This window comes from Erythrolamprus reginae, unplaced genomic scaffold (assembly GCF_031021105.1).
Source record: "Erythrolamprus reginae isolate rEryReg1 unplaced genomic scaffold, rEryReg1.hap1 scaffold_184, whole genome shotgun sequence".
Taxonomy (NCBI): Eukaryota; Metazoa; Chordata; class Lepidosauria; order Squamata; family Dipsadidae; genus Erythrolamprus; species Erythrolamprus reginae.
In genome coordinates, this window is record NW_027248569.1 from 74,307 (window position 1) to 87,500 (window position 13,194).

At 38.8% G+C, this 13,194-nt stretch overlaps 1 protein-coding gene across 1 annotated transcript in view; it reads left to right on the top strand.

Moving 5' to 3' along the window:
• The window catches only part of LOC139155976 (histone deacetylase 4-like), a gene marked incomplete at its 5' end in the record, with an annotated part of 63,588 nt that extends 51,935 nt beyond the window's left edge, over positions 1-11,653 (top strand). Inside the window, 2 exons of the mRNA XM_070731360.1 lie at positions 11,366-11,510; positions 11,616-11,653. Coding sequence (XP_070587461.1) covers positions 11,366-11,510; positions 11,616-11,637 — 167 coding nt within the window. The remainder of the gene's footprint in view (positions 1-11,365; positions 11,511-11,615) is intronic.
• Between the last annotated feature and the right edge of the window lie 1,541 nt (positions 11,654-13,194).

Sequence of the window (13,194 nt, forward strand, 5' to 3'; positions counted from 1 at the left end):
ACCTTGGTTATGAGTCCTTCTTTCCATTTATTGTATTTAGAAACATAGAAACATAGAAGATTGACGGCAGAAAAAGTCCTCATGGTCCATCTAGTCTGCCCTTATACTATTTCCTGTATTTTATCTTACAATGGATATATGTTTATCCCAGGCATGTTTAAATTCAGTTACTGTGGATTTACCAACCACGTCTGCTGGAAGTTTGTTCCAAGGATCTACTACTCTTTCAGTAATCTACTACTCTTTCAGTAAAATAATATTTTCTCATGTTGCCTTTGATCTTTCCCCCAACTAAATTCTGATTGTGTCCCCTTGTTCTTGTGTTCACTTTCCTATTAAAAACACTTCCCTCCTGAACCTTATTTAACCCTTTAACATATTTAAATGTTTCGATCATGCCCCCCCTTTTCCTTCTGTCTTCCAGACTATACAGATTGAGTTCATTAAGTCTTTCCTGATACGTTTTATACTTAAGCCCTTCCACCATTCTTGTAGCCTGTCTTTGGACCCGTTCAATTTTGTCAATATCTTTTTGTAGGTGAGGTCTCCAGAACTGAACACAGTACTCCAAATGTGGTCTCACCAGCGCTCTATATAAGGGGATCACAATCTCCCTCTTCCTGCTAGTTATACCTCTAGCTATGCAGCCAAGCATCCTACTTGCTTTTCCTACCGCCCGACCACACTGCTCACCCATTTTGAGACTGTCAGAAATCACTACACGTAAATCCTTCTCTTCTGAAGTTTTTGCTAACACAGAACTGCCAATGCAATACTCAGATTGAGGATTCCTTTTCCCCAAGTGCATTATTTTACATTTGGAAACATTAAACTGCAGTTTCCATTGCTTTGACCATTTATCTAGTAAAGCTAAATCGTTTACCATATTACAGAGCCCTCCAGGAATATCAACCCTATTGCACACTTTAGAGTCATCGGCAAATAAGCAAACCTTCCCTACCAGACCTTCCCCTATGTCATTCACAAACATATTAAAAAGAATAGGACCCAGAACAGACCCTTGTGGCACACCGCTTGTAACCTGTCTCTGCTCAGAATACTCGCCATTAACAATAACTCTCTGATGTCTACGCTTCAGCCAGCTTGAAATCCACTGAACTATCCAGGGATTAAGTCCAATCTTCACTAATTTATCTATCAGCTCTTTATGTGGAACCGTATCAAAGGCTTTGCTGAAGTCCAGATAGGCAATATCCACGGCACCACCTTGATCCAACATCTTTGTGACATAGTCAAAGAAATCAATGAGATTAGTCTGACATGATTTGCCTTCAGTAAAGCCATGCTGATTTGGGTCCAATAAGTTATTGTTTTTAAGGTGCTGATTTATCCTCTTTTTGAGTAGAGTCTCCACCATTTTAACTATAACTGATGTCAAGCTAACTGGCCTGTAGTTACCAGCTTCTTCTCTACTGCCCTTCTTGTGGATAGGCGCAACACTGGCCATTCTCCAATCCTTAGGAACATCTCATGTTAACAGGGATTGGTTAAACAAATCAGTCAGGGGGGTAGCAATGACAGATCTGAGTTCTTTAAGAACTCTGGGGTGGATGCCATCTGGACCCATTGCCTTATTTATCTTTAATCGTTCAAGTTCTCCTAAGACATCGGCTTCTAAGATCACTGGAGCTGAATCCGTACAGCTGGAAGCAATGCTATATCCCTCTATAGTATTATTTTGTAAGGTGTCTTTTGAGAAAACTGAACAGAAGTAGCTATTTGGCTTTTTTTTCTTTTACGTTGTCTATGAGGTCCTTGTTTAGCCATGCTGGTTTCATTTTAGTTGTTCTGTTTTTCTTTTCCATAGGGATTGAATTGTTTTGGGCCTCAATGATAGTGTTTTTTAGGGCTTCCCAGGCTTCCTGTGTGGATTTACTCTTTAGAAGTTCCTTCCAGGGTTTATTTTTCAGGTTCGCTCTGAGCTTGTTCAAGTCCGCTTTTCTGAAGTCTGGGACTGTAATGGAGTTGGGTGTTGTAGTTAGTGATTGCAGAATGTTGAATTTTAGGATGATGTGGTCACTCTCACCTAGCGCCCCTTCTCCTTCTATTCCCTCTATAATTTCTTTCCTGTTTGTTAGAATTAGGTCTAGTATTGCAGTCCCTCTGGTTGCTGTTTCCACTTTTTGAGTTAGAAAGTTGTTGGCGAGTTTGTTTTCCAGTTAATGTCGGGGTAGTTAAAGTCCCCCATTATTGTTGTGCTGTGCTGTGCTTGTTGCATATTGTTGATAGTTGGGTTGTAAAGAGGTTATCCATTGTATCTGTTTTGTTTGGTGGCCTGTAGTATACTCCAATTGTAACATTGCCCTTTTTTTCTTTTATGTTAACCCATATGATTTCTAGGGGATTATCTTCTTTAGATTGATTTAGCTCAGTGGCGGTGTAGTGATCTTTTATGTATAGTGCAACTCCACCTCCTTTCTTGTTTGACTAGTTTTTCTTGAAGAGATTGTAGCCCTTTATCTGTATGTTCCAGTCGTGTGATTCATCCCACCATGTTTCTGTAATACCAATTAGATCGTATTGGCCCTCATGTATTACTAACTCTAGTTCATCTTGTTTGTTCCCCAGGCTTTGTGCATTAGTGTACAGGCATTTTAGGTGTTTGTGTCTGATTCTGAGTGGGCATTTATTATCCTCTGGTTTATTTGTGGGCTTAACTTGTACCCCTTTCTTGTTTTGTTCATTATTCAGTCTCTTACTTTGGTCACCCACCCCTCTCAGTTCTAGTTTAAAGCCCTCCTGATAAGTTGGGCTAGTCGATGTCCAAGGAGGTTCCTTCCAGCTCTGGTAAGGTGTAGCCTGTCTCTTGCTAGGAGCCCTTCTTGCAGGTATTGTAGATTCATGTCTTTCCTTGTGTCATTTGTTCCTGCATGGATCACCAGTAGGGAGTAGTAGTCAGTGGGCTTTAGGATTTTTGTGAGGTTTAGCGCTATGTCAGAGATTTTGGCTCCAAGGAGGCAGCTCACCTCTCTGGATTGATTGTCCGGTCTGCAGATGGCAGGTTCAGTTCCCCTGAGAATTGAGTCACCAGCACTCTCCTTTTCTTTTTGGTTGGGTTGGGGAGAGGGGGACTAGCCTTCGTTATGACTGTGTTTGATGGTGTTGTATTGTTGTGCTTGGTTCTTGGTGGCTCCTTGTCAGGTGTTTGTTGATCTTCTTGTGCCAGGAATACTGCATATTTGTTACTTGTAGGCACTGGGGTTGGAAGGAGGTGGGTTGGAGTTGGTGGGAGTTTGGGGATGGTTTCCCCCCCCCTTCTTTGGGTGATGTGTGTCCAGTCATTTCCAACCTCGGGGGGGGGGGGGGGGTTGGTTCTGATGTGCTCTTCTGTGGTGTTGGATGTGTTGGGAGTATATTGGTCTTTCTTGTTTTGATATTGGTTCTGCAGGGTTTTGAGGTTTCTCTCTAGGTTTTCTATTTTTTCCTCAAGTAATTGTATTACCTTACATTACATACAGCTGCCCCGAGTCTGTGGAGAGGGGCGGCATACAAATCCAATAAATTATTATTATTATTATTATTATTATTATTATTATTATTATTTATTGCAAGTCAAGTTTTGGAAGTTTGAGGGTAGGAGTATATACATGGAGCACAGTGTGCAACTCACTAGGAAGGCAGCTTTTTCATCTTTTTTGTGTGTGATGGGTTTGTCTTCTATGTGAGTAGTAGGAGTGTCTTCTCTCTGAGTGCGTGGTTCATTCTTCATGGTAGGAGGCTGGTAGTGGAGTATTTGATGAGTGCTGCTGGTGAGTGCTGTTTTTTATTTAGTTGTGTTTTGGTTGGTCTTATTTTTGCTGATTTATTAGTTGATTATGCTTTGATTAAGCGTAAGGCTCTGGTGAAGCTCCTGCATCCACTGGGTGCGATGCCGGGACTCAAGGAGGGCTCGGTGCATCTTCTGCTGTTGTCGGGGATTCCGTGGAAGCTCCCATGTCAGCTGGGCACCGGATTTGATGCCGGGGCCTCAAGGAGGGCTCGGGGCTGAGTTAAGAGTCCTCCGCTGTCGTCGGGGGCTCTGGGGAGGCTCCCACGTCGGTAGAGTGCCAGGTGTGATGCCGGGGGGCTCAAGGAAGGCTCCAAAAATCTTGCCCCAAATCTCTCCAAAAATCTCTCCCCCCAAAGCTTCCTTTTTTTTTTGAAAATAATTTTTATTTACATATATATAAGACAACAACAACAGACTACATTTACATAAAGAAAAAAAATAAAATACAGAAAAAACAAGCAAGAGATATATTTAGTAGAGACTGTTGACAGCATCCTCTCTTCATTTTGTTCTTAAGTTTTCGGCGATGTTTAACCCAGCGATTTAAGTTATATGTTTGTTGTAATTGATTTTTTTTTAATGTCTTTAAATTACTTCCTTGTCACGCAGCACTATAAAGGTGAGTTCTTTTATTTAGCCAATTATAAAATTCTTCCCATATTTGGCAGTATTTCGTTTTTTCTTTTCCTTTTAGCTCCATTGTTAATTTATCTGCTTCAGCACAATCTAACATTTTTTTTATTAAATTCCGTTCGTTTGGCATATTTTCATTCTTCTAGAATTGTGCAATAACTATTCTCGTTGAAGTTATTAAATGTTGTATTAAATAGTAATGTTCCTTGTTCATCTGATTTTCAACAATGCCAAGCAAAAATATTTCAGGTTTCATTTCTAGTTCAATCTTTGTTATTTCCTTTATCCATTTCTGAAGTTTGTGCCAGATTTCTTTAACTTGTCTGCAGGTCCACCACATGTGGAAGTATGAGCCTTGTTTCTCACCACACTTCCAACAATTAGGCTTGAGGTTAGCGTACATTTTTGCTAGTCTTTCGGGGGGCATATGCCACCTATAAAACATTTTTATTGTGTTTTCTTTGTATGCGGTGGATTTTGTGTTTTTGTGGTTGGTATGCCATATTTTTTCCCATTGGTCCAATTGTATTGTATGACCTATATTTTTTGCCCAAGCGATCATATTCCCTTTAACTATTTCTTCTACATTTTGGTGTTCTTGGAGTATTTTGTAAATGTTTGCAATTGATTTTTTATGGGGGCCTAATAAAATTTTATCTAATGGAGTGTAATTTTTCTGTATTCCATATTTCTTTATATCTACATGGAATCTAGATGATATTTGATAGTAGCACCACCAGTCCACTTTTATCCCTTCTTCATTCAGTTGTGTTCGTGTTTTTAATTTTGAATCTTTATCTAATAATTGTGAGTATTTTAATAGTTTTTGTCGGTTTATAGTATTTGGGTAAATTATTGCTTCTATGCTTGAAAACCATAATGGTATTTTAAAATAGTGTTGCTTTCTGATTAAGTTCCAGTTGTCCATTAGTGACTTCCTTACCAGATGATGTTTAAAGTATGAGTGTGTTGTAGATTTGTTATCCCAAATGAAACTGTGCCATCCAGACTGGATATCATGTCCCTCCAAAGCAAGTAGTCTAGTATTTTCCAGTTGTATCCATTCTTTAACCCATGTTAGCGCTGCTGCTCGGTAGTAAAGTTTGAAGTCGGGTAAGCCAAGTCCCCCTTGCTTTGGATTATCTTGTGTCCATTTAAGTCTGATTCTTGGTCTTTTCTTTTGCCATATAAATTTAGATATTAGTTTGTCTAGTTTTTTAAAAAAGGTGCCTTCTAATTTAATTGGAATTGTTTGGAAGTAATATAAGAATTTGGGTAATATTGTCATTTTTATTGTGGCGATTCTTCCTAATAATGAGATTGGTAATTTGGTCCATGTATCCAATTGTGATTCTGTTTTTTTTTAGTAGTGTATCGTAGTTATCTTTTTTTACTGTTATGCATCTAGCTGATAGATTTATCCCTAGATATTTAATTCTTTCTGTAATTTCCAGTTTTAATTTACTAGTCAGAGTTTGTTTGTCTTTTGCTGTCATATTTTTGACTATGATTTTAGTTTTGGTTTTATTGATTTTTAGTCCTGCTACTTGTCCATAGTTGTTTACTTCTTCCATTAATTTTTGGCCCGTTTGTATCGGATTTTCAATGATGAAGGCTATATCATCTGCAAATGCTTGTAACTTAAACTCGTGACCTTTAGTTTTTAAGCCTGTTATATCAATGTTTTTTCGTATTTGGTTTAACAAAATTTCAGTACATAGTATAAAAAGGAGTGGGGATAGTGGGCATCCTTGACGTACTCCTTTATTTATTTGAAATGTGTCAGTTGTCTCTCCATTGATTATGATTTCAGCTGACTGCTTTGAATATATAGTTTGAATTGTTTTAATAAATTTTTGTCCAAAATTCATTTTTTCCAGTACCTCAAATAAGAATTCCCAATTTAAATTATTGAACGCTTTTTGGGCATCCATAAATATTATTGCCGCTGTTTTTTCTGAGTGGGATTCGTAATATTCTAGAGTGTCCAGCATTATTCTAATGTTGTTTTGAATATGCCTTCCAGGTAGGAACCCATTTTGATCTGAGTGTATCCATTTGTTTAGTATTATTTTGAGTCTATCAGCTATTATTGCAGTGAAAATTTTATATTCCGAATTTAACAATGCTATGTGTCTGTAACTCGCTATTTTTTCTTTTTCCTTTTTGTCTTTGGGGATTAAGGCTATCAGGGAGTCTGTCCATGAGTTTGGCGTTTTCCCTAAATTTAGAACTTCATTAAATACTTCTAGCATCAAGTCTTTTAAAGTGTCCCCAAATTCTTTATAGTATTCTGCCGGAATTCCGTCTGGTCCGGGAGATTTGTTATTTTTTTGTTTACATATGGCTGTGTCTAATTCCTCCCTGGTTACTTCCTTCCCTAGGAGTTCTCTATCAAAATCCGTTAACTCCTCTATTTCACATTTTGTTAGATAGTTATTTATGTCTTTTTCGTTTATTTCTTCCTTTTGATATAGAGTTTGATAGTAATCCCTGATGATCTTCTTTTTTTCCTTTAGTGCAAATGGTAATATTCCTTTATTATCTTCTAATTGGTGTATATATCTATTTTCTTTCTCTTTTTTTTAATTTGTATGCCAACCATTTACCTGTTTTATTGGCATGTTCAAAGTGGTTTTGTTTTGATCTTTTTATTTCTATAGCTATGTCTTCTTGTATAATTAAGTTTATTTTATTTTTAATTTTGTCCTTTTCTTGGTTTAAATTGTTATTTTGGGGGTCATCTTGTAGCTGTGTTTCCAGTTTTTTTATTTGATCTTGTAGATCTCCTAATTTTTGTTTTTTTTTCTTATTTTCTCTGCTTGTGTAAGCAATTGTTAGGCCCCTTGTGTACGCCTTTGCAGTGTCCCAGATATTTTGGATTGGGGTGTCGTTGTTCCAATTATATTTCAAAAAATATTTTAATTCTCTGGTCATATATTTTATATATTCTTTTCCTTTTATTATATTTGGATATATGGCCCAACGTTTATTCCCTTTTCCTTCTGTTTTAAGTTTTACTACTATGGGGTGATGGTCCGTCCATGTGTTTATGCCAATGTTGATTTCTTCTATTATATTTTCGATTTCATTTCTGGTCCAGAACATATCTAGTCTGGATCATGATTGGTGTGGGGAGGAGTAGTATGTGAATTTGGTCTTATGTTTATTTCTTTCTCTCCATGTATCTTTTAATCTATGTTCTTCTACCAAATCAAAAAAGATTGAGGGCAGGCTTTTCCTATTACTACATTTGTTATTTCCCCCCCCTGTTTTATATTCTATTCGAGGGTCTGCTATCGCGTTGTAATCACCCAATATGCACATGTTGGGGTTTTGCATTCTATTTATTTGATCGTATAATTTCTTGTAAAAGTCTTTTTGATTCGTATTAGGTGCATAAATAACAATCATTAATATCTCTTTTTGGTCTATGGTAATTTCCAGCATTAGGATTCTCCCTTCTTCATCTAGATATTTTTGTTTGGGGTTTAACCATTCCTTGACGTAAACTACTATGCCTCTCTTTTTATTTTCTGATGAAGCTGCAAACATTTTTCCAAGTTTCGGTTTTTCTAACAATTTTTCCTCGCATTTTTTAATATGGGGTTCCTGCAGACAAGTTACATCCGTGTTTTCATTTAGTAATTTTTTATAAATTTGTTTTCTTTTGATCGCTGAGTTCAGTCCATTGATGTTTACCGAAAATATTTTTGCTTGTTTGACCATGTTATTGTTTCCTCGCCGTGGCTCTTGTAACTATTCTCTCTCTTTCCTCTCTTTCCTCTCTTGGTTCTTGGTTCCTGTCTTTTGTTTCTGGGTTGGTATTTCTTGCTTCCTGATTGGTGGGTTCGCTCTCCATATTGCTGTTCCTGGTTCCTTCTAGATTTTCCTCTATAAATCTGTCGGCTTTTTCATATGTGTCGATTTTAATCTTTCTATCTTTCCATGTGATTAGTAGACCCTTCGGGATTAGCCATCGGAAGGGGATCCCTTGTCTGATCAGTCTGTTCGATATGAATTGAAAGTCTCTTCTTCTATCTCTTATTCTCTTTGGAATTTGTTTCAAAATCACTATTTCTTTCCCTTCAAATATTAATGGTTCGCCTCTTATACTTTTATAGATTGCATCTCTGACGGTCTTCTTTGTGAACCTGATGTGTACCTCTCTGGGTAGTTTAAAACATCTCGCATAGTATAGTTCGTCAATATGGTTCCTGAGCCCTTCTTCATCTACTTCCAGAAGTGTAGTAAATATTTCCGTAATTTTTTTGAAAAGGTCTTCATCGTTAGTTTCAGGTACATTCTGGACTCGCAAATAGAAATTTGCTTTCTCCATTTCTAATAAGGCAACAGCGCCCTCTAGCTCGTGATTTTCCGCTCTTAATCTCGCTTCTGTTTCTTCTATTTTACGGTCTGTCTTCACAAAAGCATCCTATCTTGCCCCAAAAGCTTCCTATCTAGCCCCAAATCTCTCCAAAAATCGCTGCCCCAAATGCTTTCTATCTAGCCCCAAATCTCTCCAAAAATCGCTGCCCCAAAAGCTTCCTATCCAGCCCCAAATCTCTCCAAAAGGGGGAGAGGCTAAGGTTAAAAGTTTGGGGGTTGGGAGTAGAAACCACAGTCAGATAGAGCATTCCAGGTGTTGATTACTCTGTTGCTGAAGTCTAGTTTGGAGCGGTTGACATTTACCAGTAGTTTAAATCTATTACATGCTCGTGTGTTGTTGTGTTTAAAGATGAATACTTGAATATATACAGCAAAAATGTATTGAAGTAGCCATTCTGCAAATTTATTTTTACTTTTAATCTTTCCATGGAAATGGAACATGCCTTTCTTTGTCTTTGAATAGTATCCACCCTCTGACAAGATAAAGAATAGATCTTGGTCTCTGTGGTTGCAATGGTACAAATTCAAATGTCTGAAAACTGAAATCAGTTTCTTCTTTCAAATCTACATTGATTTCCTATGCAGCTTGTAATGCAACTAAAAAGTCTAGTTAAAGTATATTTCTGCCAAGTCAGTAATTTCTCAAAGCATACTTCTCATTTGTTTACTTTTTCCTTTTCTCGTTTCTTTGTGGCTCAGTAGTTAAGATGTTGGTTGGAAAGCCAGCAACCCAGGTTTGAAACCCAAGGATCAAGATCCTTAACCCAGCTAGCTCCGTGGCTCCTGCCATATCTGCCTCCCCCCAGCAGCACCGGAATGTTCTGACCCTCTGCCTCCCCAGAGATAGGTGCCCCCTCCCCTCCTGCCTCTCCAGCGTCAGGTGGACCAACTGTGTCATTCATGCCATTCCCATTTACCTCATCCATACCATAATCCCACCTACCCCACCCATCCCAGCCATAATCATTCATTCCAGATTTATTACTACACCCGTCCCACTTATCCATCAATTAAAAATCCCCCCAATAATTTAATTAAAATATAAAATTAAATATAGAATTAAAAATACAGATTAATATTAATTAATTAATACTAATAAATACCAATTACTCCAAAATTAGTATTAATAATAAATAGCAAGAACATAGCTAAAATCTATTAAATTAATTTACACTAAAAACTTACACTAAAAGCAGTTCTACAGGATATAGATGGGATTAAATAAATTATACTAAAAATACCAATTTAAGTGCAAAATATGAATTTAAAAGTGAAAATTGCATCAATCGGTTCAAGTCAGACTAATAAGCAGCTGGTCCACAGTTCATACACAGGGGTGGTAAGTTCTTCAAGGGAGTAGGGGAAAGATTGTCTATCTATAATAGAGGTCCATGGGGGGGTTACCTTGGATTTCACCCCAAAATTCCATTCTCCCCCTGTCACCTCCTCCTCGCCGGTATCACACCCTCCAACCTCTTCCATCCACTGGCATTGTACAAAGGGCTTGACCGCTGGTTGAGTCTAGGTTCCGGTTCTGGTTCCCACAGGAGGTCCTCCAGCCGCTCTCACCGGCCTCCTGGTGCTCTGCATGGTCTGCATGGTCTCAAAATGGCTCCCAGTACCGCCGACCAACATCCTTCCTATCAGTTCCTCCTCGATGGCCGGTCCAAAACCTCTCCATCCAGCAGATCTTCCGGCGCTGGATACTTCTCTCTTCTCATCCAGCACCGGCCAGCTCCCAGGTCTCTCTGTCCGCCAAGCCACCTCTGCTCGCCTCGCTTCCGTTTCAGTTTCCACTCACCTCACTTCCACTGGCTCCGCTTTCTCCCGCCATGCTTCCACTCGGTTCGTTTCCACTCGCTCAGCTGACAGTCTTCTCATGCTCAGGCTCCTCCATTTGTCAGTGAACCATGATAACCAGTCCGATTCCCTCAGGACTCACATTAGAGACAGAGGCAGGGGCGGCTCAAAGAGACGGCCGCCATTTTCTGTCCTACAGCTGATCTTTTTGCCGGCGTTTTTTCACCAAGCCTGCTTCAAAATGCCCAAAACAAAGCCCCCGAGGATGGAAAACTCAACCGCCAATGTTCAGCAATTAGGCAATGTATAAAGGTCGACTCCAACTACCATTTAACCCCATCTAATCCTAGATGTAACACCGTAGTCCAGGGGAGCAGCATCTCCTAGCTTCCTCCTGATAGCAATGACTAGCAGAGTAAAAAGAGTATTCCTTATTTCTTTATTTTTTCAGGCAGTTCTTGAAACCAGTAAATTAGACAATAATAAATGTTCTTATTTACTGCAGCCCTGTTCTCTGTTATTTCCTTGTATCCTATTTATTCATTTATAAAAGGGATGCAAGAAAATAAGAGTAGAGAACATATGGAGCTGCAGTAAAATAGGGAGATAGTACTTCATTTATATATATTTTGTAAAACCTCTTAGAAGTAAGAATCCCCCAAATCTGTTTCATTTTGCAGCTTGATGATCCTTTTATTTATTTAATACAAAAATGATAGTAATGGATTCTATAATGGTTTAATTTTCCTGTAGGTAAATATTGGCAATCGCTCCAACATTATTCTTCAACAGTCAGTTATTCTTTGATAGATGCACAGAAGTGTGATAATGAAGAAGCAGAAACTGTAACAGCAATGGCATCATTGTCAGTTGGAGTTAAACCACTTCCTGAAAAAAAGTAAGTTTTATTATTTATCTTTTTGGAGGAAGGGGGTTTCTTTGAGTCGGTGTTGACTCCTGGTGGTACATTTTCACACGTGATTTGCCTTTGCCTCCTTTCTAGGGCTGAGCGAGTGATTGTGTGAAGTTCACCCTACTGGCTTTGTATCTAAGATGGAACTAGAATTCCCATCCCTAGCCTGATGCGTTTACATTGGACTAGCTCTCTGTTTTAATTCCCACTCTATTCTTTACCTCTGCCTAAAAGGCAGCCTCTAAATAGCATTATGCTATTTATAATATATGCTTCTAAATAGTATTATAAATGAATACATACACACACTTTTTTTTCTTTTAAATTATTTTGAGCACATGTTTTCATAAAACATTCCATTTCAGATGTAAAAGTCCAGCTATGAAATGGGCTGCTTTGAGTGTTTGGAAAGCATTGTATGTGCAAAATACTTCTAGAATATTCAAAACAACTAAATGTATTAAAATGAACTTGAAACGAGGGGCATGGTCAACTGCTGCAGCGAGATGGATTCCTTGCGCTCCTGTGGGGGAACACCCTGAAGGGGGGTGAAGAAGAGGACTTGGTGGGCAATCCATTTTGGGGTTGGCATACCCCATGGAGAGCTTGCCTGGAGCCTCCACCCGAAGCTAAGCAGCTTCGGTTGCATTAGCTGTGGTGATTACACTACAGAAAGAGTTGAATTGAAAGTTGGAAGTCATCTGGAAGGAAAAAAACCTGTAGGTTTTGTGCTGGAAGACTAAAAGAAAAAGAGCATTTGGACATAGTGAGCTATTGTGCTGGAGGGAAGAACTTTTTAAAGAACTTTTCTTTGGATTTGTGAAGTGTTGTGATTAGCTCTGGCCCAGCTCCTGCCCCAAGGACTGTGGATGTGGGGGAGACATCCACATGCTGCAGGCCTGTTTTGCCCCCGGTGGAATCTGCTGATGAAGGCTCCTCTGACCAAGAAGACATGAGTGACGGAGGAGGAGAGTGTGGCAGACAGCTCAGAAGAAGATCAATTATCTAGCTCCTCCTTGGATTCAGAGCAAGAGTTAATGATACAGCCACGCATACGGAGAGCGATGCATAGGGAACAACAACTGAGAGATTATTATCAAAGAAAATGAGGCCACCTGTGGTTGGGTGGGGCTGTGGTAATTAGTGAGGCTGCTATAAATAGCAGCCTGTGGGTTTGGCCATTGAGGAGGATTATCTGATCGTTGTGTTTCGTGCCTGCTTTGCTGCGTTTGACCTTTTGTGTGCTGATTTTTCCCCACTTTGAAACTAAACCAGAGCAAAGTGTGTTTCACTTTGTGAAAGAAGAAGGACTATGAATTGCCTCACAGCTGCAAGCTAAGTATCACAGAACTAATAAGGAACTTGTACCAATTACCAGTTTGTTTGAAGACGAGTGCTCTTTGCTATACAAAAAGAGGGCTTAGTTTAAGTGAATTTTCATTATAAAGAACATTGTGTTGAATTTTCAAACATGTGTGTGTCTGAAATTTGTACCTGTGAATTTTCGGGAGGAGTCTAACAGAGAGCCCGACATAACAGTGAAGTAAAGATAAAAAGGGGAGAAGTGGCTAATTAACATCAGAAGTATTCAATTATTACTAAAATGACTTGGAAAGCCAAAGCTAAAACCTAGGTTGTTGACTTTAGATCAAAAAAAGAGTAAAAAAAC